General features: G+C 37.7%; 1 protein-coding gene across 4 annotated transcripts in view; it reads right to left on the bottom strand.

Moving 5' to 3' along the window:
* Positions 1 to 21,969, bottom strand: part of SMCHD1 (structural maintenance of chromosomes flexible hinge domain containing 1) — a 139,226-nt gene that overhangs the window by 2,375 nt on the left and 114,882 nt on the right. For 2 of the 4 annotated variants that reach the window (XM_028092350.2, XM_028092351.2), the window contains exons 45-48: positions 15,782 to 15,953; positions 7,653 to 7,811; positions 7,256 to 7,370; positions 2,313 to 2,413 (exon numbers count right to left, since the gene is read on the bottom strand). In XM_028092350.2, the coding sequence (XP_027948151.1) occupies positions 2,332 to 2,413; positions 7,256 to 7,370; positions 7,653 to 7,811; positions 15,782 to 15,953 (528 nt within the window). In that variant the 3' untranslated portion in view covers positions 2,313 to 2,331. The remainder of the gene's footprint in view (positions 1 to 2,312; positions 2,414 to 7,255; positions 7,371 to 7,652; positions 7,812 to 15,781; positions 15,954 to 21,969) is intronic. The other 2 variants (XM_028092352.2, XM_028092353.2) reach the window with 1 other exon arrangement.

Here is a 21,969-nt window from a genome sequence, read left to right as displayed (position 1 = left end):
GCCATCAAAAAGCTAAACGAAAATGGCTAACTTTTTGTATTTATTTTCTGTGTGTCAAATCTGGGTAGGCAATATGGTTCTGTTTTGCTCTCTGGAAACATTTATGCTCCTCCCCCTTTCCTTGATATTCTAAAATTTTACTATGAAATATGTTTTGGTACATCTTTTGTCAGTCATTGTGCTGGGCCTTCAGTGGGCCCTTTTATTTATCCCTAGGAAGTTCTCGTCAACGTATTTTTCTTCTCCATTTTCTACTTTCTAGGATTCGTAACAGAATTGGTTCTCTAGGTCTCCTTCTTCGTTTTCACGTATTTTTTCTATTTTTCTGGGAAGTCTGACTTTAGTCTTTGAAATTTTTATTTCAGCCACAGTATCTGTAATCTGTTATCTTATCCTGGCTGTATGTTTCTCCTAATAATATACTGAGTTTTGTGATTATAATTCCTGAAAACCTAATTAGTAATTTAAAATTTTTTAAAAGTTCAGTTGAATCATCTCCAGGGTTGGTTTTACTATTTATCTTGGACTTTCTCTCAAATGTTGCTAACTCCCCTCGTATGCATGATGATTCTTAGTTGTACAATTATATTTAAGAAAAAGAATTATGCTTCTGGCCTGGATTTCCTCTTTTACAAAAACCAGAACTACTTTCCCATCAAGTCCCTCTGAGTAGAAATTTTAGGTGGGACAGGGCAGAGCAGGGTCCATGGGCCAGCAGGCTCTGCTTTACAGTACACGGCCGGAGAGCCGACTCTCAGGCTGCTTGCTCCCTGAGTGCCAGCATGAGATAAGCCTCGAGGGCGCCATCAACTACACCTGAAGCCAATATGCCAAGTTAATTAATTACCATCGTTATCTAACTTTGTGGTGGCATCTTTAATGCTTGGGAACAAGGAAATAAAGCTTTCAGAGTTTTGGGTTGAAAATTTGGCATATTCTAGGCTGTGGTTTCCTCTCCTTTTCCATTTTGCTCCCATCCTCTCCTGTGTTCCTGAGTCCAGAGCCTCTCTGGGTCCCATCAGGCAGACTGTTTCCCATTGTCTCTAGACTATTTCCCAGTCCTTCCTCCTTTGGTATACTCTAGTCTTGTTTCTATCACATTATCCCCAGAAAACTTCAATCAAATGCGAAGGCAGGGGGCACCTATGTGGCTCAGTCAGTTAAAAGTCCAACTCTTGGATTTTGGCTCAGGTCATGATCTCAGGGTTGTGAGATCGAGCCCAAAGTTAGGCTCCACGCACAGGGTGGAGTCTGCTTGGGATTCTCTCCCTTTCTCCTCTCATGTGTTCTAATAAATAAATGAAATCTTAAAAAAAAAAAAAGGTGAAGGCAGAATGAAGGCATTGTCAGATACACAAGGGCTCCAAGTTTCTTTGTACACACTTTTTCTAAGAAAGTTACAGGAGAGAAACTTAAGGAATCCAAGAAATAGTGGATTCAACCCAAGAGTAGCCAAAGAAGATCCATGAGACCTATGTATAGTTACTGGTCACCATAGTAGGAGGAAGACTATGTGATCAAGGAAAACAGTGAAATGGGGTGCGAGCGTCAACTCTTGATTTTGGCTTAGGTCATGATCTCAGGGTTTTAAGATTAAGCCCACTGTGCTCAGTGCAGAGTCTGCTTGAGAGATTCTTTCTCTCCCTCTCTTTCCCCCTCTACCCCTCCTCCCACTCATGCTTGCTCTCTCAAATAAATAAATTCTTTAAAAAAGAAAAAAAGGTAAACAGTGAAAGAAAAAAAAGGAAATTAGAAAGTGCAGAAAAATTAACAACATCCAAGAAATAGTCTAAATAGGGACTGGGTTAAAATCTAACCTGTTTTAAACAACTGATACAGTACACAAAACTTATTTGATCCTGACATTTGGAATACTAATTGGTGGCCTAGAACCTTATAGAGAAGTCAATGTAATCCTAGCACACAACTTTGCCTAGTACTAAATATTTACATAGCCAAAATAATATATGTGTGGTTTATAGCTTCCTACCTTTGAAAAAAGCATGGAGGACTTGCTTGTGGTTGTAGGATAAGCTATAACGAAATAATATGATAGAGGGGAAGTTCTAAAACATTTTCAAACAATTCAGTCCAAAAGTCATTAGGTGCATCAGGCAATATGGACGTCCACACCAAGGGGTTGAGTGAACCGTACTGTCTTAAAGCTGATACGACGGGCAGAGTTATGTAAAAAAGAGGGAGGCAACAATAGAATAACTGAAACTAAACAGTTAAAGCAAAGGTTGCTTCTGGGGAATGGGATGGGTGAGGATGCACTGGATATAAGATTTCATCATCACAAGCTTTCATACCTGTGCTCTCCAATTTGGGTTAACCGTTAGCCATGTGTAGCTCCAGAGTACTTGCCATGTAACTAGTTCTTAGAGATTTGCTGTCTTCTGAATTTCTAAGACTTTGTATGAAAAAAGAATTTAAAGTATCTCAAGAAATGTTTTACAGTGTTTACATGTTGCAATGATAATATTTTATGTACTAGGTTCAAAAAATCAATTATTAAATCTCAGGGTTTTTTTTTCTTTTTAATCTAGCTCCCAGAAAACTTTTTTATTTTTTAAAGATTTTATTTATTTGTGAGAGAGAGAGAGCACAAGCAGGGGGAGCGGCAGGCAGAGTAGGTAGAGGGAGAAGCAGGCTCCCTGCTCAGCAAGGAGCCTGATGCGGGACTCAATCCCAGGACCCTGGGATCATGACCTAAGCTGAAGGCAGAAGCTTAACTGACTAAGCCATCCAGGCGTCCCCTCCCAGAAAACTTTAAATTACACATGTGGCTCACATTACAGTACAATACTAAATCTTATAAACTACTTGATTTATTTACATGTATGACTTCAATGAAAAGATACTACCACTACTAACAACAAAACGATAAACTAAAAAGTCAACTCTAGCCCATACCATCTCTGAATTGCTACAAGATCTTAATTAACAAGATTCAAATCAGTGACATGTGTAGTTGTACTGTAGTAATGGCAAGGTCTGGGGCTAATTCAGTGCGGAGGTTATAGCGCAGCTTCAAGAATATGTAACTTTAATCTGGAACTGCTTGGCAGGAATTTCCTCCCTGGTCTCTTAGAAAACCGGAAATATGGGGTGCCTGGTACTTAATATTGTACCTAAGTCAGAAAAGCATGTGACGCTTGATCTTGGGGTCATGAGTTTGAGCAAGTAAATAAATAAACTGCAAAAAAAATTACAGTAAACCCACATGAAAATAAAAGGAATAATATAATGAATTCCTATTTCAAGCTGCAGTAATTTTATATTTTGCCCAATCTTGTTTTGATATCCTGTCACTTTTCTACCTCTCTAGCAGTATTTCAGAGTATACCCCAGACATGTTATTTAACCAATACCTCAGTACACATTTCTAAGGATGTATTTATTTTAATGTAAATACTATGATGTTGTTATACACAAAATAATTCCTTTATATGTAAAATTTCTCTGAGTTTTTTCAAAGTTGTCATCTTAAAAGATTCAAATGTGAATCCAGACAAGGACTTCACGTTGCATTTGATTCTTATACCTTTCAATCACTTTTATTCTATATCAAACAGTTCATTCTTCTTCTTATCCTTCTTTTATGGCACCAATTTATTAATAAAATCAGTCATTTGCCCTGTACTATGTCCCATTCTTGACATTCTGGATTTGGCTGATATTTCCTGGTGGTATCATTTCCCCTATAAACTTCCCTTTATTTCCTGTACACTTGTAGTTAAATCAAACTGTTCGAGATTTAACCTCTTATGTCTTATAGTATCTATTCTTTGCAATGAATTAACGTCCTCCCAAGCATCGAGGAGGTTACCATTTACATACCATAGGGAAAATAGTTTTCTGGAGTGCTTACTTCTTCCACAGAACCTCAGTTGGGAAACACCTAGAAGCTTCATTGGATTCAGGTTACTTCCTACTCAATCACATAATAGCAAATGTCCTGCTTTTAGTGTTGCTAAGATCAATCAGTGGATTCAGGTATATCAATCTGATCTTTCCATTATTTAGTTTCCCCAACAACTTTTTACCTAATCATTTGAGTATCTATTGATTATTATTGCCTAGACCTATTAATTTTATTAGGGGTGGCAAAATCATGTTGCAATTTTATGCCTTTGTTCTTTATATGAATTTTTTTAAAGATTTTATTTATGTGACAGTGAGCACAAGTAGGGGGGGGTTACAGGCAGAGAGGGAGAGGGAGAAGCAGACTCCCTGCTGAGCAAGGAGCCTGCTTGTCCCTCTGCCTGCCACTTCTCCCTGCTTGTGCACTCTCTGACAAATGAATAAATAAAATCTTAATTAAAAAAAAAAGAACTTTCTTCAAGGAAGAATATGATAAAAACAGCGAGAGGGAGGCAAACCATAAGAGAGTCTTAACCACAGGGAACAGGGGTGCCTGAGTGGCTCTGTCAGTTAAGCGGCTGCCTTTGGCTCAGGTCATGATCCCAGGGTCCTGGGGTTGAGTCCCACATTGGCTCCTTGCTCAGAAGGAGTCTGCTTCTCCCTCTCCCTCTGTGCTCGCTCTTGTAAATAAGTAAAATCTTAAAAACTAAACAAAACTACAGGGAACAACACGAGGTTGCTGGAGGGGAGGTAGGTGGGGGCATGGGGTAACTGGGTGATTGGCATTAAAGAGGGCACTTGATGTAATAAGTACTGCGTGTTATATGCAACTGATGAATCACTAAATACTACCTTATGCTTCGCCACATGCACAAAAAAAGAACTTTCTTCAATTATCTGGTTACCCTGAAAAACAGTTCATTTAAGTAAGAACACATCTTAAAAAAAAAACAAAAACAAAAAGAAAGGGGGTGCTTGGCTGGTGCAGTTACGGGCCTGACTCCTGGTTTCAGGTCAGGTCATGATCTCAGGGTGTTGAGACTGAGCCCTCCATCAGGCTCCCCGCTAGTGCGGAGTCTACTTAAGACTGTTTCTCTCCTTCTTCCTACCGCCCCCCCTTACCCCGATGTACTCTCTCTAAAATAATACATCTTAAAAAACAAACAAAAAAAAGAACATGTCTTTACTATATGGATATATCAATTTTTATAATGAGTTGGTGCTCTAGCAATCGCCAATGATCATCAGTGAGGATTCTTTTGCATCACTTTGAACTCATGATTTGTAAAAATTACGTGTTTAAATCCATTGCAAATATTCTTTCTGATGCTGTACTGCCCCAACACACTTTCAGTGGTCAGCTTAATAATTTCTATATATTGTGTACTCATAATAAATACACATCATTCATATACCCACATGTGGAAACACCTCTTTCATGTTGATGACTACCATATTCTTATAATCTCATTATCATTTCAGTAGCTCTCTTCCTTAATTTACTTTAAAGGCAGCTATTCCAAGACACTCACACCCTCCACTTGCACACAATATAAGGTACTCAAGAGAGATCAATGAGATAAAGAATCTTACCTCACAATTTTGTGCAACACAGATTTCTCTTTTGGGAGTGCAGATAATCTGGCTTCTGCCTACCTCTCCAAACACTCTTGCTTCTCCCCCCTCCCATGCCTCAGCCACACAAGCATCTTTTCTGTTCCTCAAACATGCCATACTTGCATCTTTCTCAGAACTTTCATATCTATTTTTTTCCCTCTGACTGAAACCAATCCCTACTTGGCTGGTAGCTACTCATCCTTCAGTTCTCTCCTAAAATGAATCTTTCCTGACAACCAATATAGTTTCCCCACCATTTTATATCATTTCATCCTTTTTTCTTTCATAGAACTTAACATTATTTTGTACATAGGAAAATGCTTACTTTTTCAAATTGTCCTTCTGCACAGGACTGTAGAGATCCATGGGGGAGCAAGAACCATGCTACTTTTACTTACCCAGCAATGTATAACCCAAAATGAGCATTCAAGTAATTATTGAATAAATATAGAATATGTAGATGGATAGGGCATGGAATACCAATTCCAAACACCACAGTCTCAAAGAAACTCCCCTAAGGTCAATAGGAGACACTTTCAGGCAGAGTTCATATTTAAACCTTTTGAAATAACGTACAAGAAACCCCAGTACCACGGTATCTTCTTATAGGATGGCCTTACCTACATCTAATCTAAAAAGGACAGTTTTTTTTTTTAAAGATTTTATTTGAGAGAGAGAGAGAGAGAGAGAGCGCGCGCATGAGAGGGGGGACGGTCAGAGGGAGAAGCAGACTCCCCGCTGAACGGGGAGCCTGATGCAAGGTTTGATCCCAGGAATCCTGGGACTCCAGGATCGTGACCTGAGCCGAAGGCAGATGCTTAACTGATTGAGCACCCAGGCACCCCAAAAGGACAGTTTTCTTACCACTGAGTTAGGCTGCAGATAACTTTGCTGGGATTTTAGTGTGCTATGTAAATGATATCTGATTTTCCAAACCAACTATTATAAGCGATTTTTAAATAAATAACATACAAATGGTTTTGTATATTCTAATTTAGCAAGCTGCTGATCTTATGAAGCAGAATGTAGTGTATTTGCAAGGTAAGCCAAACAACAGAAAAGCAATTTCAATCTTAACAGTGATTTTAAACAAAACATAAATGATAAACATTTCCAAATAATTAGAAAAAATGATTTAGAAAACTGGAATATCCTAGGAGAATATGTCTTTTTTTGTTTTTTTTTTTTAAGATTTTATTTGACAGAGCGAGAGAGCACAAGTAGGGGGAACAGTAGAGGGAGAGGGAGAAGCAGGCTCCCTGCTTGGCAGGGAGCCCGATGGGGGGCTCAATCCCAAGACCCTAGGATCATGACCTGAGCCAAAGGCAGATGCGTAACCATCTGAGCCACCCAGGTGCCCCTAGGAGAATATGTCTTATCTTCATTATTCATCACTTAGTTTTTTCAAACAAAATAAAATAAAACAAAACCCCTAATTCTGGCTGAAGGGGGAAATCAGAAATAAATTCATGCTGGCTTTTATTTTTATTTTTTTAAGAAGTTTATTATTTTTTTTTTTTTTAGAGAAAGAGAGAGTGTGAATGGGGAGGGGCCAAGAAGAGAGAGAATCCCAAACAGGCTCCACATTCAGCGCAGAGCCTGACGTGGGGCTCAGTCCCACAAACCTGAGATCACAACCTGAGCAGAAATCAAGAGTGAGACGCTCAACTGACTGAGCCACCCGAACACCCCCATGCTGGTTTTTAAGTATGTTGACTCAAGAGCTTTGATAAACTACCCAGTGATAACTCTCAGGTCACAATAAACTCACCTATTTTGTCTTGAAGCTTCCCTTCTCATTCTTTTAGGAGGAACTGGACAATCTGTCATTTCAACCTTTGCTGGATGGCGCAATGAGTCATTACACTTACGTGTGGGAGTCATACCTATAAAGAGAGAAAATGTAGAAAATGAACTTTTAGAAGACTGGGATTATAAGAAAAGCAAATCTATCTTAATTTATAGAAAACGAATTAATAATACTGAGAATGCTTCCTACTATTTCTGCTAAGAGAAGACTTTACAACAACTTATCAGGTGACTTGGAGGACAAGAGTGTCGACTTAAGTCATGGATCATTCACCCTCTTTCTTCTTGGAGTTGAACTCTAATCATAAATACCTGTCTTCATGCAGAGAAAGTAGAAGTAACAAAAAGAAGGCACAAACCTAGTTTTTGCTCAATTAGTTTCAGATTTTTCTCCTGTTCATCAAGTTCTTGTTTTTTCTTCTTCATATCAGGAGTGTGAAGGTACTCTAACTGACGGTTAAGGTCCTCGATCACACTGTTCAACTTGTTCACAGCAGTACGATACTGTTGAAGAAGATCTTCAAAGAAACCAAAAATGTCTGATTAAAACCACTGATACGTATCAAGTCAGTGTTTGAGGAAAGAAGAATTAGCAACACTAGGTATTATATTATAGTAACATGTGGGATCTACTTCTAAAGCCACAAGACTTTGTTCAGTGTAAACAGACAAAATAAAAATGCAGTTTAGACCCCAGCACAAAACCGGTGCTTGCTAAATTTTAATTTTCTTCAACTGCTTGACTTCAATAAATTTCTGTTTTCTATGTAAAAGTGCTCTGTGAATTGGATCACTCTCTCAATCAATGTTTACATTCTGATATTCATTATTCAATTTAATTCCATACAGATAAGTTGAGGGGGGTGGCAAATGCATTAAATATAGTACTGCTAGAGGCGCCTGGTTCAGTTCAGTTGGAGCATGCGACTCTTGATCTCGGGGTCATGTTGTGGAGGAGGCTGCACAAGGCCCCCGCAAGGAAGAAGGACCCATCTGCATCGTGGTCAGGGTCCTGGCAGAGGGTTGGCCCCAGCCTTGGGTGCAGATGGGCTGGAGCATGGCCCCCTTGCTGATGGCAGACTGCCCTGGGATGGGAGCGTATGGGGCCTGAGCACCTCCTGTGTCCCTTCACATTTTCTGCTCCCAAGAAGCCTGGAGAGCGGGGATCACTAGCCCCATTTTACACATGGGGGTAAGAGGAGGTTTAGAGCCATGAAGCCAGTTGCTCCAGGCCACACCGTGCTTGCCCAAACAGGATTTGAACCCTGTCTGTCCAGACTGAGCCTGGCTCCTGCCCTCCTAGCAAGCCCTTCCAGAGCTCCTGTTCGGATCAGCTCCGGCTCCTAGTTGACCACTGCTCACTTCGGGTGTCGTCTAACACCCACGGTCTGTGCACAGATCACTGACAGCATTCACAACCCCCTTCATCTCTATATTAGCTGTGGCAGGGTGGGACCTCAGTTGGTCTCCCTGTGGCTCAGTATACCCATCGGCAAAACAACTGTACTAAGACCTGCATCCTGGACGTGCACACGGAATGGAAGCAGAGGGGCAAGGACCCCAGCCCTGGGCCTGAGACCCAGGAGGTGCTCCCTCAATGCCAACTGCTGTCATGAGGATTGTTGATGGGGTGCTCTGGCATCACCAAGATGCATCCCCTCTTGTCCTATCAGCTGGGTCAGAGCTTCCCGTCATCCACACTCGAGCCCCCCAGGCTGCTTCAGCAATAGCTGTTTGCTTACCCCCCAGATTCCTCCCTGGGAGCTCTTGAACTACTTCATTGGGAAGAAAAAAAATTAAAAACAAAAGCCCTGATGAACACAGGATCCCCTTCATAGCGGGTCATAAAGGCACGCTGAGCCCCGGACCATGGGTCACAGGGCCGGTTTTGCTGGAACTGTCACCCATGAGGGCCCCTCTGCGCTCCCTCTTGTTGGGAGGAACTGGGGCCTGATTAATAGCTTAACTGCACTTAATTCCCTGTGGAATCATTAAACACAGTCTGTTTCATTAAACAGATCCAGGACAAAAAAAAAAAAAAAAGCTGCTACTGTCTATCTCGTGCATAAAATATGAACCTACCGTTAGTGCTACATTTAATGGGAAATATTTAACATTCCATCTTTCTGCTTATAAATAACAGGACCACTGTCTATTAAAAGTGCTTGAATATACTAATTTCTTGAGTATTTAAAGGTGGAAGAACCTAACTTATTAAGAAATAGGACATCAGACTCATCACTATAGAGAATAAACTGATGGTTACCAGAGGGGAAGGGAGTGGGCGGATGGGTTAAATAGTGATGGGGATTAAGGAAGGCACTTGGAATGAGCACTGGTGTTGTCTGTAAGTGTTGGATTACTGTACACCCAAAACTAGTATTACACTGTATGTTAACTGGAATTTAAATAAAAACTTGAAAAAAAATAGGATATCAAGCCCTAATGGCCTGAAGTTCTGTGTGTTATCTTCTGAAGAAGTACAGCATCATTGATATATGGGTCTGGACATAATTTTGTAACTCATTCACATACAAAATAAGTATTGTTTTGCAGTATTTTACTGTGTAAAGAATGCACTTCCCTATGTAAAGAATAAACTATGTAAAGTAACAAAACATTACATTACTATGAAATTAGAAGTACCACATCAGACTAGAAAACTATTATTTTTTCTAGATACCTTTAAAAGTTCTCAAAAAGTCATAAAGAATTAAGGATCATAAGGACCTTGTCATCGCTCAGTTATATACAGAATTTGTATTTAAATACATGAATATATTCATGAGCATACACAGATGTACACGAGTATTTGCTCGCTCATCAGAATGCTAGTTCTTTTCCAAACTGTTCTTGACCATTAAAAAGTGTAGATTTCATCTTATACTTCATGTTATATCTAATATACTCAGACTCTTAATTTCTTCCATAGTTTTATATGTAAACTAGTGTGTACGTTGAATATTTGGTGTTTGTATGTCCTTTCCCATGCATATTGATCATCTTTGTGTGTGACCAGAGTGTCAAAGGGCCAGATAGCAAAATTTGAGGCTTTGTGAGCCAAGAGACAAAATTGAGGGTATGAGGGTATTTATACATTTAGAATGTAACCATTTAAAACTCTATAAAGCATTCTTGTCCACTGACTAATTTGCTGACCCCTGATTTAGAGTACAGTCATTGCATTTAATATTTAGTGTCTAATAAATCAAACAGACAAAAAAAATAGTCTCAAACCTGAATACTATAATACATTTTTAGACCTAGTAATTTACAGAAAGTTAAGCTTTTTGAAAATTAAGTATTTTATCAAGGGTGCGTTTTTGAAAGCTTTAAGGTAATGGTCATATCTGTTGGAAGTAGTGATTTTCTAGCAGTACTATATTTTTAAATTTTTTAAGTAATCTCTGTGCCCAACATGGGGCTCAAACTCATAACCCTGAGATCAAGACTTGCATCCACCAACTGAGCCAGCCAGGCACCCTTTAGCAGCTTAACTTAATATGCCCTATTAACCCCCAATTTTTTGTACATGAAATGTAACTTCTATTTACCATGGTGTCTATAAAAGTCTTTCCTAATTCATTTAGTAGAATCTTGCCAAAGAGGAAAAAAATTTCAAAATTAATTCACAATTAATTTTGTTTGTGAATGATTTTGGATCATTTCAGACATTTATATGTTGTCTGAAAATTTCAATTACCTGGGCAAAAAACATGAAGCTTTACTGTGAAAACAGAAAATACTTTAAAAAATTAATTCATACAAAGGAAAGAAAGCTCAAAATACAATGCATTAATTTCTCTATGATACATATTAAAGAAAGAGAGTATTTCAATGTATCCTGACAAATGACCATGTAAGCAAAGCTACTAAAAATAATATAAGGGAATTGAAAGTGTATCTGAAGGGCTGGTTTTAGGCAGTATTTAAAGTTTGCTTAGAGGGCAGGAGCAGCTTTTTTACTACTAGAAGATTCAAGCAGTTAGATGGGTATGCAGACTTTACTAAATATTTAGGTCTCTTCAAACTTTTATGTTCTACATGATTCTAAGAACTTTATTAGGCAAAAACCTGATAAGCACTTATGACTAGGAGGAGGAAAAAAGGGAAAATATACTAGAACCCCTGATTTATTCCAAAATAATCCACCTGGGGAGAAGAGGCTAGAGGCAAGTTGTGAGACAAGAAGATTATGAATGAAGTAGCAGTGGTTAGATGATAGGTCCATGGGAGTTCATTGTTACTGCTTTATTTCCATAATGGAGCAAAACAAAATATCATTGCCCTGAAAACTACAGCACTTAACTAATCTTGGTCACCACTTCTAAAGACACTAAGAATGGTTTTACTTAATATACAACAACAAAATAAATCGATAGTAATAACTGAGAGGTTAAGTAGAATGAATTAAGCATGGTATAATAATCTCTAAGCTGGCCACACATATAATACATATTTGGAATACATGGATATAATAAAAGTGTTAAAGAGTTTGATGATATCACAGTAATAAGCTATATATTAACTAATTATCGGTTATTTTAAAAGGATTTTCCTTTCTTCAGTTGCTATTAACAACTTTCTTTCATATCTTGGCTTCTACAATGTTCAGAGTTAATACTTTTTGTTAAGAAGTATTTCTACCTATACTATCTCTATAAAAAACTTGGAATAATATAGAAAAGGAAGATTGGGGGAAAAATCAGTAGGTCTATCATCTTCTTGTTTTTCATTCCACAAAGTTTGCAGGTTTAATTTTTAACATATATGATATTTGCATTTATATGTTCTAACTACTTTCAACATTGTAATAGGCATTTCCCAGATTCTAAATTCAATTAAAGCATTTAACATTTTTTTTTTTAAGATTTTATTTATTTGACAGAGAGAGACACAGAGAGAGAGGGAACACAAGCAGGGGGAGTGGGAGAGGGAGAAGCAGGCTTCCCGCGGAGCAGGGAGCCTGATGAGGGGCTCAATCCCAGGACCCTGGGATCATGACCTGAGCCGAAGGCAGATGCTTAACGACTGAGCCACCCAGGCGCCCCTCTTCATTTCATTTTATATTTTGTTTAGGAGATTCCTTGTAAAGAACATAAAGGAGTGTCATAGACACAACCTTTACATAGGAGATTCCTGTTTTATAGTTTACTGATCATGTGGCACTGTGCATGTCATTTAAATTCCCATAGTTTCTTGTTACAAATCACGTCATCTAATTTTTTTATACTTTCTGACATGCATTAAGCACCCAACAAATGACAAATGACAAAATTTTTATATGTCCTAGGAGATCTTTTAAATATAAGTCTTTGCTTTCTAGTGAAAAAATTTCATATATTTACATGTTATTCAAGATCTTTTTAATCACCTTATTTTATAACACGTACATACTCATTTTTTCATCTTATGCTCTGATTTTTTGCTGGTATCCCATATCAAATACTGTAATGCAAAACACTGTAGGAATAATTACTTAGAAGACACTATGCTTTTAATTGTGTTAGTAGTAGACAATTTTTGTGGTGATAGTCTAGTTTAAAATTGCTTTTTCTCTGCAACCAATCCCATGATATACAAGAAAGGTTTCTCAAAGCTCTCTTCTATCTGATCTTTACTATGGTCAGCTGACTAAGGAGGGAATTTCCCTCTCCTAGGAGTTGTAGAGTCTGAGCATGTTAAAAAATGCAAACTGAAGTCTTGATGCAAGGAATTCAAGGTTGCTGAATGTCACAGAATCATCCTTGGTTTTGTCTTGGCTGTTTCCAGTCTTTGAATCTGTGATTTCTTCCAATTTCCTGCCAGTACATTCCTGTTTTGCTTAAAGTGGTCAGGGCTGGTTGCTACTGCTTACAACCAAAAGTATTTTATACATTTCAATAATCTTGAATGATCTCATTTAATTTTTTTAAATTGTTTAATATTTGAGGTTTGCCTTTTTTTTTTTTTTTTAAAGATTTTTATTTACTTGACAGAGAGAGACACAGCGAGAGGGGGAACATAAGCAGGGGAAGTGGGAGAGGGAGAAGCAGGCTTCCCGCTGAGCAGGGAGCCCAATGCGGGGCTCGATCCCAGGACCCTGGATCATGACCTAAGCCAAAGGGAGACCTTAATGATTGAGCCACCCAGGTGCCCCAATATTTGAGGTTTTTAAAAAAGATCTGAGAGAAAGAAAGAAACTGTGCATGCACTGGGGGAGGGTCAGAGGGAAAGAATCCCAAGCGGACTCCCTGCTGAGTACAGAGCCTAACCTAGGGGTTCAATCTCAGGACCCTAAGATCATGACCTGAGCAGATATCAAGAGTTGGATGCTCCACCGACTGAGCCACCCAGGTGCCCCTAATAAATGAGTTCTTAATGCTGAATCATTAGTCTGCAAGTATAGAGTATATTTTTGAAGATATTTACCAGGAAGGATATGTAACTGTTTTATTTTTGAAATCCTTGCATTATTTCTTAACTTTACATATTTGATAACCCAACAAGGGCACAAAAATCTTTTATTAAATGTTTTCTTCCCAAAGGTCTATAGATATTACTTCACACTGTTATACTAACATTCAGATGCCCAGGGAAATTGCAAATTGTCAGTATGATAGCTGTGCATTTTTAAAGTTCCACAGGTAATTCCTTTTGGCTTGGGAACCACTGCCATGAACTTAGTGTTAGACTGATATGGGCTGAGGGTTTTTATGTTGATTCACTAGCCCTAAATGAATTGTTTTTTCTGATTTTTTATAATCAGTTTGTTTAGATGTTCACTTATTGTCTACAGAGATTTTTGTATGCATTCACTGCCATCATAAGCAGAAGTATGAGCCTTTATATCATATACAGTTTTAATTTTCTGTATATTATGATGTTCTGACATCTTAAAACCTTTCTGGCTGGGTAAAGGCTGCCCCTTATGGGGCTAGCCAATCAGACAGCATGCAAACTAACCAATCCAGAGCTAAACGTCTTCTATCTGGCTTGTGCACCCCAAGAAGCAGTATTCCTTTGCCTTAAACACCATCCTTTGCCTAGAGCCCATACCTATAAGCCCAAAGCCCAATGAAATTATTCAAACTAGTCAATCCTAAGCTGTTTGCCTGTCATGCCTTGCCTTTCCTATGGAAACCTCAATAAAGCCTATGGCCTAAGCACTCTCCTTGCTCTTCTGCCTCCTCACCACATCTGTGTTTTTTTCCATGTGGCCCTGAGTGGTATGGTATGCCTCCTATCTCTAAGACCTGTAAGTATACTACACTTTGTTTTTCTGAGCCTCTCTCTTGGGTCTCCTCTTACAGCTGCACCTGACTGACCATATCATAAAAGAACACAAAACAACCTTCTTCCCACATCTTTCCCAACTATTACTTTAAATACTGCTGGTGGCTGAAGTAATAATCCCAAGCTGAGCACAATCCAAGTTCCTTAAACAGCAGAATAAAGAAATATAAACTACAGTATATTTATACGATGGAGTATTATCCTGCCATGAAAACGAACAACTATATACACAGTGTTGCATGAACAAAGTCAGATACACAAAAAAGTATGCACTGCATGATTCCATTTACATAAGGTATGAAAACAGACATGCTGTTTTAAGTCAAGGAAGTTGTTATGCTTTCAAGAGGGGACTGGGCAGGGACTGGAAGAGTGCATGAGAGACTTTCTGCAGGGTCAATCATGTTCTATTCCTTAATACAGGGGCAGTGCTCATTTTGTGAAAATCTACCAAGCTGTTTATGAACCGTACTCTTTATGTATATTATACTTTAATAAAAGTTAAGAAAATATGATATACAGATACAAGAGAATATTATTCAGCCTAAAAAGAAAGGAAATTGACATATGCCATTGAATATAGTGAAATAAGCCAGTCACAAAAGGACAAATAGTGGATAATTCTACTTTTAAGAGGTGCTTAAAGTAGTCAATTTTTTTTTTAAGTTAACAATGACAACAAACTACTTTCTTGCTACAAAAGTAGATACCCAAGTGTATTAGAACTATATAAGAGCAAACAGACTCTAAGTTATAGCCTGTAGGGGACCTACTGTAACGTATATGCACTTCAGAGCACAGATGGAGAGGCCATCATACTGGCTGCCTAGAAACAAGGGGACAGGCCTGCAGAAGGGAAAATGGGGGAGGGAGGTCACGTCATGCACTCTAAAATTAAAGTTCTTAGTTGTAATCTAGATAGTTACAATTTTAACATAAAAAGAATATGATGATGTGATGAAATACTAATCTACTCAATAGGGACAGTTTTTTTCTTTATTTCAAGATAAGAAGAATGAAAAAGAAGGAAAACCTACCTTCTATGTAATTCAAAACTACCTGATATAAGAAAGTTGAAAGTACTGGACAAAAACATTGTATTCATATTTTTACTGGTTAATTTTTCATGTTAGAGTATCAATACACAAGCTCCAGACAAAGGACTGAAATCAAATGAGAAATTGTTATTTAATTAATTAGTTATTCAACCTACCTATTTGTTCCCCTAAGACCAGGCACTGTTTTGGTATTGGAGCTCCAAATACCATTCCCCGAAGTTTATCCATTGGAGGAGCTTTATTCTGAAGGCCCCCAAACTTTCCGTTACTTCGAATGCGATCTCCATCTCTGGTGAGCAGTGTAGGACAGTGTGTAATTTTAACAACCTATTGTAAGCAAATGAATATTGATTAGTGAGCCTATAAAATGTATCTCAGTTGTTCTAAGAAAGGGGAAATCACTAAAGGGTTCTGAGATTAGAAATGACACGATCATGCTAGTATTTTCACAAAATAAGCTAGTGAAATATAAGATGAACTGGGGTAAAAACCCAGAGGCAGCGAGATGAATTAGATTACTTAAGTGTCAGCCTAAACTGGAATAGTGACGATGCAAAAGGAAACAGTCAAACTGATGGCTTAGTTGATAAAAGGAAGGAAGAGAGAAGCCGGAGAGCTCCGTGCTCTGAAAACCATGGCAGTATCAACGCAGCATCACTATCTCAGTTTCCTTCTATTAGATACAAGTTTTCCAGATGACCAAAGGAAAGCAAAAAGAGAATACGAGGCTGAAGAATACAGATGGAAAAGCACAGGGCTGAATCTTTAGAGGATAATACTATAATTTCAACTATGGGAAGAAAAAGAGCTAGTAATGTCAGATTTGGGAGGACTAGAATTACGTAGTAAAGCCTAAGTCATGGAATGGGAAGTAGGAAGGGTTAGTGAAGAATTAGACGCTTCAGAAAAGTTAGAGAATAAAAGCAAGACATTGGATTTAGTATTTCATGATCTTTAAGAATGGTCTTTCAAAAAAAGTCTAGGAAATAGACAAAAATAAAATGTAAAATGAGAGAACTGGAATTCAAGTAAGATATTTTCACTACTCAAAATGTTAACACACACCACACTGAAAGTTGGGAGAGCTAGGGAGAAAGGTCTTCTTGTACTAATCTAATTCTAGGACAGCACATCTCAAAGGAAATGTAGTAAGTATTAAAAAGCTTAACGTTTTGCATGGCCCAGCAATTCACTTCTAAGAATTTATTCTGAAGAAAAATCACAGATGTGAACAATGTGCACTAAAACATTGTTTTAATAAAAGCTATGAATGTTGCAGGTCTCAACAAGTTACATAAATTAGGATACATCCACACAATGAAATAGAACACATACATTAAAAAATGATTGAAGAACATAATTTAATATGTAAAAATATCTAATTGATCTAATATTGGGGTTAGTCTGAATTATAAAAAATATTAAATTTGATTTTTAAAAATGAAAAAGTAACAGTACTAAATGAAAAAATGTAATAAAACCATGACTAGTATTTATTCTTTTATTCTTTTAATACAATTTCAGAGGTACTTTTACAAATGGTTTCCTATTGAAGTGGATACTTTTTAAAAAAATGTAAATGCAGGGGGTCCTGGCTGGCTCAGTCAGTAAAGCCTGGGACTCCTGATCTTGCAGTTCTAAGTTTGAGCCCCATGTTGGGTATAGAGATTACTTAAAAATAAAAAAAAATCTTAAAAAGAAAATTTAAATGCAGTAAGATGCCTATTTGAAGAAAATCTGTAGTGAACTCTTTGGTGAAATCAATCTTTTTGTTTTACAATAATTTTGTTTTACTACAATCACATCTTTACTTTTTTAGTTTGGATTTACATGTTTTCTAAAAGTGAACATTAAAAATACAAAGCGGAGTCATGTACTATCCATTTATCAGGACTCAGGCAATGTTTTTAAGGATTTAATACCATCTTAAATAACATACATACTCAAATTAATTTACAGACTTGTCCATTCTCTTGTTAACAGACTGACAATATGAGTCACATGCCTCCAATAAAAAGGAGAGTTTGGCTCCCTTCTACAACAATTCGGCAAATATTACTTTAATGGACAGTTTCAATTCTCAAAGTATCCTTCAATCTTATGGTTCTCACCCTCTAAGCGCACTCAATTAGGACAAAAAAGGTAATGACAGCTTTTGCAAATTCGGTGAGTGAGCAACAGTTCTACAGTTCTAGGAATACCTATTCAAAACTGCTGTGGGAACTAGAAGGGAGTAAAATAAACTGAGGAGTTGACAGGTTGAAGCAGTATAAACATGAAGTATTTAGGAAGAGAAAACACTAACAAACACTACCAAAAACAATGTTACAAGGGGATACCATAAAAGCCTTTTCTCAGAAAAGCTTTAGAAGAGTACTTAACTGGTGGAATTACAAAACTTGATTCAAAACTTAGGAAGCAAAGCAATCAGTATTTGCAACACTAACTATGAGGAACAAATACTGTACCAGCCTTTTGTCACATATACTCTATTACATTCTTATTTATTTTTAAAAAAGATTTATTCATTTATTTTAGAGAGAGAGAGAGAGAGTGAAAGTGAGGGCAGGGAGGAACCAAGGGAGAGAATCCTCAAGCAGACTCCATGCTCTGTGGAGCCCAATGTGGGGCTCGATCCCATGAGCCCTGAGATCGTGACCTGAGCTGAAATCAAGAGTTGGCAACTTAACTGACTAAGCCATCCAGGTGCTCCTACATTTCTTTTTTCAAGCTATGGATTGGTGTCTTTTCATCAATTCTAAAAAGTTTTCGCCCATTAGATTCTTCAGATACTGCCTTATGATCCTTTTCTCCCTCCACTCTGGCACTCTGATTAGACTTTTATTTTCTATTTGAGATTTTCACATTCTGTCTCAGGACTCTTAACCTCCTCCTTCTCTTACTTTCCCTCTCTCTGGGCTGCAGTCTGGACAATTTTTCTGATCTACCTTCCAATTCACAAATTCTCTCTTAAGCTGTTTAACCTTCCCAGAGAGCATCTTATTTTTTTAATGTATATTTTCTAGTTTTAGAAGCTCTATTTATCAAGTAAACTTGCTCTTTTTTTAAAAGATTTTATTTATTCATTCATGAGAGACAGAGAGAGAGAGAGAGAAGCAGAGTGAGAAGCAGGCTCCCCGCTGAGCAGGGAGCCCGATGCGGGACTCGATCCCAGGAGGCTGGGATCATGACCTGAGCTGAAGGCAGACGCTTAGCCATCTGAGCCACCCAGGCGCCCAAACTTGCTCTTTTCTAATTTTCAACACTTTTCTTGAATTACATAAACATACTTAAAAATATTTGCTCTTATGTTCAATATGGAAATTATTTTAGGTCTAAGAGATAAAGGTGAATTCTTCCAGAGATAATGTGTGTCCTTAGATAATCAGGTATCTAAGGACACTACCAATCTAGCACCATGTGAAACCAAATGTTTACCTTGAAATTTTTCAGACCACCCAAGTAATATGAATGCAGGTTGCAAACAAAGGCCAATTTATTGATACTGATGAATGCTCTAGGAAAAGAGTTTGATTTTTTTTTTTCCTTTTCCACCTAGTGCCAACATTCAAGAGAGGTAATTTTCTTGCAGTCTCCAGAGGCACTTGGGAGTTGAAATGGAAATGGTAGGTTTTTCATTCAACTTACACTAAAGTTTAGCCCTTTGGGGGATCCACTTTATTGGGAAAGGGATCTTTTATCCGATTCCCCACTCTGGTTAAAGCCCTGGGTTTTGTCTCCTACCTTCTGAGCCCTCAAAGGAATGGAAACTGATGATCAATTTCAATTAGTTTGACAACTGTTCTCTAAGCAAAACCTGGCTTTTGTGTTCTACTTACCTGAGTTCTACCATCACTTAGAAACCTTACCCTTTTGCCAGTTCAAATATTAAGATACATATCATAATGATATATAGCCAGAAATAGCCTTTTAGTTCATCTCTGCATGAATTTCCTCTGCGTTGTCTAGTCCATCTCTGTATAACCCTCAGAGCCTAGTACTGTGCCTGGTAGTGTGCTGGAGCTAGCATTTCCTGGGTCATGAGAGCCAACTCTCCTGAACACCTCATTCAATGGCTGCACATAGGCACCGGAAATCAGCCATGATGAGGACTTACACCATGGGCAAAAGCTACAAATCAAGGTCCCATCACCCCACTCACCAGAGAGCCAGTTGTTCAACATGTAACAGCATCCACTGTGTCTCAATCAAGTGTCCAAATATTGACCGAACTAAGTAGAATCTTCTAGTTATTATCCAATTTGTTAATTCTATCCTCAATAGTAAGTTTTTCATTTTCTCCTAATAGATTCCATGTTGTCACGACATTTAATGGGTATGGTTTCTACTCCATAATTCAGGATATATAAATATGCCAATCACTACCAGAATACAATAGCTTCTCCATTGACAACTCTTTTCTGGTATAGTATATTATAGCCATTATAGGTTCCCACGGAAACATTCATGAACATGCCAGATACTATTCCTCAATTAGTTGTATAATTTTCAATATCTCACTAATTAAGCTCTCCTAAATCAGGGCACATTTATTTCTTCTTAAGTGGCTCCAAAGAAAAACTTCTCTGACAGTTCTAGTTCCACCATAAGTTGGTGTGATTTAGTACAGATCCATTATTTGTTTTGAGCTTAAAGTTTCTCATTTAGAAAGTGAGAATATATTATTTCTAAGGTATCCATGAGTCTAGAATACACTATTTATAGATACTGGCTCATATTTTAAACTGGCCTCTGTCTTCTCTTACATAACCGCAAACATTCTTACTCATTTTCAGTTACAGTAATTTGCAAGCCTAAAATGTTTTTCATACATGTTTATCACCTGGTAATTCTAAGCTCCTAACACTATACTTACTAAATGTAATACTTCTTGTGTATTAAAGAATTCAAGACCCCTGGATCTCAGATACAAAGAGAAATTTCCTTTACTGAAATTTTACCATATTCCAAGCTCTTTGCTTAATGCTTTATATGTATTATTTTATTCAATCTCTAGAACAGCCCTCTGAAAGGCCCTCCTTCAGAGTAGATTTTTTTTATAATACAGAAGTGATAACCCTTAGTATATCCAACAGTATACAACATATTCTTCCAGTTTGTTTAAAGTACATAAACTCATATATTTTTAAATTAAAAATTTTATAGGTGACACACAGTGTTACATTCGTTTCTGGTATACAACATAGTGATTCCACATCTCTATAGGTTATGCTATACTCACCACAAGTGTAGCTACTATCTGTCACCATACATCGCTATCGTAGTATAATTGACTATATTTCCTATGCTGTGTCTTTTATTCCCATGATTTATTCATTCCACAACTGCAAGTGTGTATCTCCCACTCTTCTTCACCCATTTTGCCCATCCCCTCCCCACCATAAGCTTATATTTTTTTAAAAGGCATCATCTTATACATAATTTTTCAACTTTTCAACAAAATATATTTTGTACACCTTCCTTGTTAGGACACGGAAATTTATTATACTCTTTTTAACAGAAACATATACTCTACTGTATAAACTACTATAATGGAGTTGTCCAATCCTAAGTGATGGACATTTAAGACTGTTTCCAAAGTTTCCCATTATAAATTCTTTTAATACTCTGATATTCTTACAATATATCTTCACATACTTATGGCAGTGTGTCTGTCACATAAATTATTTCAATACATGGTGATGGTATAGAGATGGCTGCAATTTCTTTGCTCCTTCTCCCATGGGGAAGAGAGAGTCTATTCCCACCTTTCCACGTACTCCTCGGATCTGGGGTGGCCAGACTGACCTATGAAATGTACTTCCCGCGGCTGGAACTTGAGAGACCTGCAGCTTCTGTCTTAACTGCTTGGAACACCCCTTCTTAAAACCCAGATGCCATTTGAAAAAGCCTGAGCAGTTACAAGTAGAGACTCACATGGAGAGATCCAAGTCTGCCAGCTTACAGCTCCAACTTAGTGCCTAGCCAGCAGCCATTATCAACTGTCAGTATGAATGGGAGATAAAGAGTAGGAACTGATTTCAAGGAAATTAATAATAATAAAGGAAATAAGAAAATAAAAATAATTTTGAGGAAATATTTCTAATCCAGGATGTGTGGGGTGATTTTCATCTCCAGCCTGTTCAGTGACCAACGTTCTTGAAAATGAAATGGAGAGCCTCAGAACTAAGATAAAACCCACTGCCCAGCCAGTAAAATGATCCTAAGAGTCAAAATGAAGTCAAGGATATCTCTTTGTTAAGACCTCAGATTTAAGGCACTGCTTCCTAGATTCTCTTAGGCATTATACCACAGCACCCTGGGAAGAGGATGTGTGTGAGAA

The sequence above is a fragment of the Eumetopias jubatus genome, unplaced genomic scaffold, assembly GCF_037043125.1.
Source record: "Eumetopias jubatus isolate StellerSeaLion01/CBP00866 unplaced genomic scaffold, mEumJub1_p1.0 scaffold_16, whole genome shotgun sequence".
Classification (NCBI taxonomy): domain Eukaryota; kingdom Metazoa; phylum Chordata; class Mammalia; order Carnivora; family Otariidae; genus Eumetopias; species Eumetopias jubatus.
The sequence above is the reverse complement of the archived record's forward strand: the minus strand, read 5'-3'. Positions and strand labels throughout refer to the sequence as shown.